The sequence below is a fragment of the Antedon mediterranea genome, chromosome 1 (genome assembly GCF_964355755.1).
Source record: "Antedon mediterranea chromosome 1, ecAntMedi1.1, whole genome shotgun sequence".
In the NCBI taxonomy this organism is placed as follows: domain Eukaryota; kingdom Metazoa; phylum Echinodermata; class Crinoidea; order Comatulida; family Antedonidae; genus Antedon; species Antedon mediterranea.
In genome coordinates this window covers 3,988,444-3,991,478 of record NC_092670.1, presented here as the reverse complement: position 1 = coordinate 3,991,478, position 3,035 = coordinate 3,988,444, and the positions used below count along the sequence as shown (strand labels likewise).

Sequence of the window (3,035 nt, the reverse complement as noted above, 5' to 3'; positions counted from 1 at the left end):
TAACTGGCTACCCGTCACAAGTTTTTTTTGGAGGAAAACCTCCAGATGTTATTACTTTCTGGGTTTTTGCCTCTTAATTATTTATACTTAAATTGTTATTTTGTTTACTTTGAAAGATAAGAAATTGTATTGTCTAAAGCCTCTTTAGGTAAAATACTACAATAATTCATGAATAATTGTTTATAAAATGTTAGCAAATTGATATTATATTTCATTACTGAATTAACTCAATTCACTTTGTAATTGTAATGTAATGATATAGATTTATAATTGAAAAATCAACCTCAGTATCACAATTCAATTGAGTTCACCAATTTGTCCCAGAAAGGTCCAGTGAAGAAATTTTCCAGATGTTTTAATGTTCATTAGACATAATAATTAGTGCCCCAAAGAAAACAGTTGATTTGACCTATGATCTTTCCCATCGTAAAACTATTAGCAGTAATTTGACAGGCCAATTCGTTATTGTAACCTCCAGATAAAATCCATCATTCCTTCCAAAAGGTGCATGGATACACTTAGGACCAATGGTTAAGCTCAGAGATGATGTAATGACATATGATAATGAACAGAAGCCGATATACATGTACCCCCAAGTTTCAGAAGAGCCCAGACACAACTTCAAACACTTCCTCAAAAGCACATCTACAGCCACACCTCACTTACAGCATAATTCATTTGTTCCTGTTTCTTTATTACCGTATTATCCTGTATCCTTCCTGAATGTGTATTATATTGTGTATGATACCGTATTACTGAATAAACAACTGTGATATTCAATCAACCAAGCGAGTAGAGTCTTTAATGTAGTAAAACCTCACACTTTATTATTATTACATAATATTTATTTTTCATAAAAGAAAAGTATTAATATTTTATTTGTAATCAATGAATGACTTTTTACAACAGTTATTTATTTGAGGAAAACTTTAATAATTAAATATTTTGACGTTGCTGCCACTGTAATTAGCTACAGCAATTCTACGTGGGTGATATGAAATGATGCATAACTGCTGTGGATTGTTAATTCCATCTTGTTCCTGATCTATTCTTTTGATAAAATGTCCATCACTGCTGAATAGTTGTAGTTTGTGGTTACTTGATACAATGATGTTATCATCCTCATCAACTACAACTCCTTTTGGCCACATCACCATACCATCTTCATCGCCTTTATTGATAAGTACTTTAAATGGCTTGTTTTTATTATTATATAATACAATTTGATCATTTTCCAAATCCGCTACAAGCATTTTCCCAGTTTGTTTAAGTGTTACATCATAGTATCCATATTCTACTTCTTGTGATCCTATCTGCATCAGTTTCTTACCACTATTGATGTCAAACATGAACACACATTCAGTGTTCCATTCTGCTACATAAATAACATTTGTTGCCTCATCTATGTAAATACCACGTGGGTCTTTCAATACACCTTTACCAATTGATTTGATCACATGACCATTCATATCACATACTTGAATGCAGTTTACATCACTGAATGCTATATGGTTATTCTTCATTTTGTACATTCTGTAAACTGTCACACTTTCTGGTAGTGTAATCTTGCTGATGCATTCTCCTGATTGTTTGTACTCGTGAATTTCATTTGTATCAAATGAAACAAGCAAGCAACCATCATCAAACTTCACTACTCCTGTTGGGTTTTTATCAACTTCAAAATCATTTACCAGTCCTGTCTTCTCTATTTTGATAGTAAATGGTGATTGTTTGATTGGTTTGTCATTCAAATACACATTTAATGTACAAACTCCTATATTGTTACATACTCTTCTTATAACATACTCATTATCTTCTTTAACAAGATTAATGTTGGTTTCTCTTTTTGAATGTGTCCATGTTGCTGTAAGTTGATTTGGACCAACTTGATGTTTTTGTTTTATTTTTGCAACAATTGTTTCACCTTGGATGACATATTCCGGTACCTTTACATTAAGCTGTGTCACAATTCCAATTTCATGTTGGTTTAACATATCAATTTGATGTTTGTTTCCAAAGAAGTTAATTTGTCCATTGTTATTTTGTTTGATTTCTTCAGAATTGCTCATCTGATCCTTCAGTGTATTCAATGCAATCTCACTTGACATCATAGCAGTTGATGGTTCACTTTTTAGTGACTGATTAAGGAAACTCACATTTGTGTTTAGTTCAGCAGTAATTGCCCTTATTTTCTCCATTTCTATGTCATTTATTTTCTTTTCATTTTCATAAATTGTGTCAACTTTTTTTTTCATTTCATCTCCCTTTTTCTGGATTATTTGTATCGTTTCTTGAACTTGATTATTAATATCTTTGATACTTGTTTCTTTACTGTCTATTAGTTGTTCAGCATTCTCTGTGAGTTCCTTGAGTCTATTTTCTAGTTTAGCTTTGTAGTGATGGGCTGTTGATTTCAGTTGTTGTGCAGATTCTTTAAATGATTCAAATGCTTTCACAATTTCAATTGGTTTGTGATCTACTGCATGTGTTATTATGGCACATTGAATACATATTGGTTCTTTACATTTTGTACAGTATAGCTCTAGTGGTTTGTTGTGAGAAGAACACAATGGTGGATTTAATGCTTCAAGTTGTTGTGGCGTCATTGATTGCACTTCCTCTGCAGCAAGTAGCGTATGAGTTGCTGACATTGGCAACATTTTGTGATACTTACTACATGTGGAACACAAGTAATGTCTGCATTCTTTACAGTAGTGTATTGCCTGTTCTGTTGTTCCACAAATGCACTTTATATTATCCTTCTTCTGAAATTGTTCAATGTTTTCTAACATGTTATTTAGAAATGTATTTGGTGGAAGCTTCTTAAGCCCGCCATCTGGAATAGGACATGATTTGCAACAAATTGGACATGTTAGTTTGCCGTTGTTTGTTTTTACCCAGTTATCTATACATGACAAACAAAAGCTATGTAGGCATGGGAGAATTTTAGGATCCTGAAACCTTTCCTGGCAAATGGCACATACTAAGTCCTCATCTACAACTTGAATAAACTGATTTAATTTGCTTGTAGCCAT

At 32.5% G+C, this 3,035-nt stretch overlaps 1 protein-coding gene across 1 annotated transcript; it reads right to left on the bottom strand.

Annotated features, from left to right (window-relative positions):
* Positions 1-929: 929 nt before the first annotated feature.
* On the bottom strand, positions 930-3,035 carry LOC140051363 (uncharacterized). Its single transcript, XM_072096559.1, has 2 exons — positions 2,244-3,035; positions 930-2,138 (listed from the first exon to the last, which is right to left on the bottom strand). Exons 1-2 carry the CDS (start codon positions 3,033-3,035, stop codon positions 930-932), a joined length of 2,001 nt encoding a protein of 666 aa, XP_071952660.1.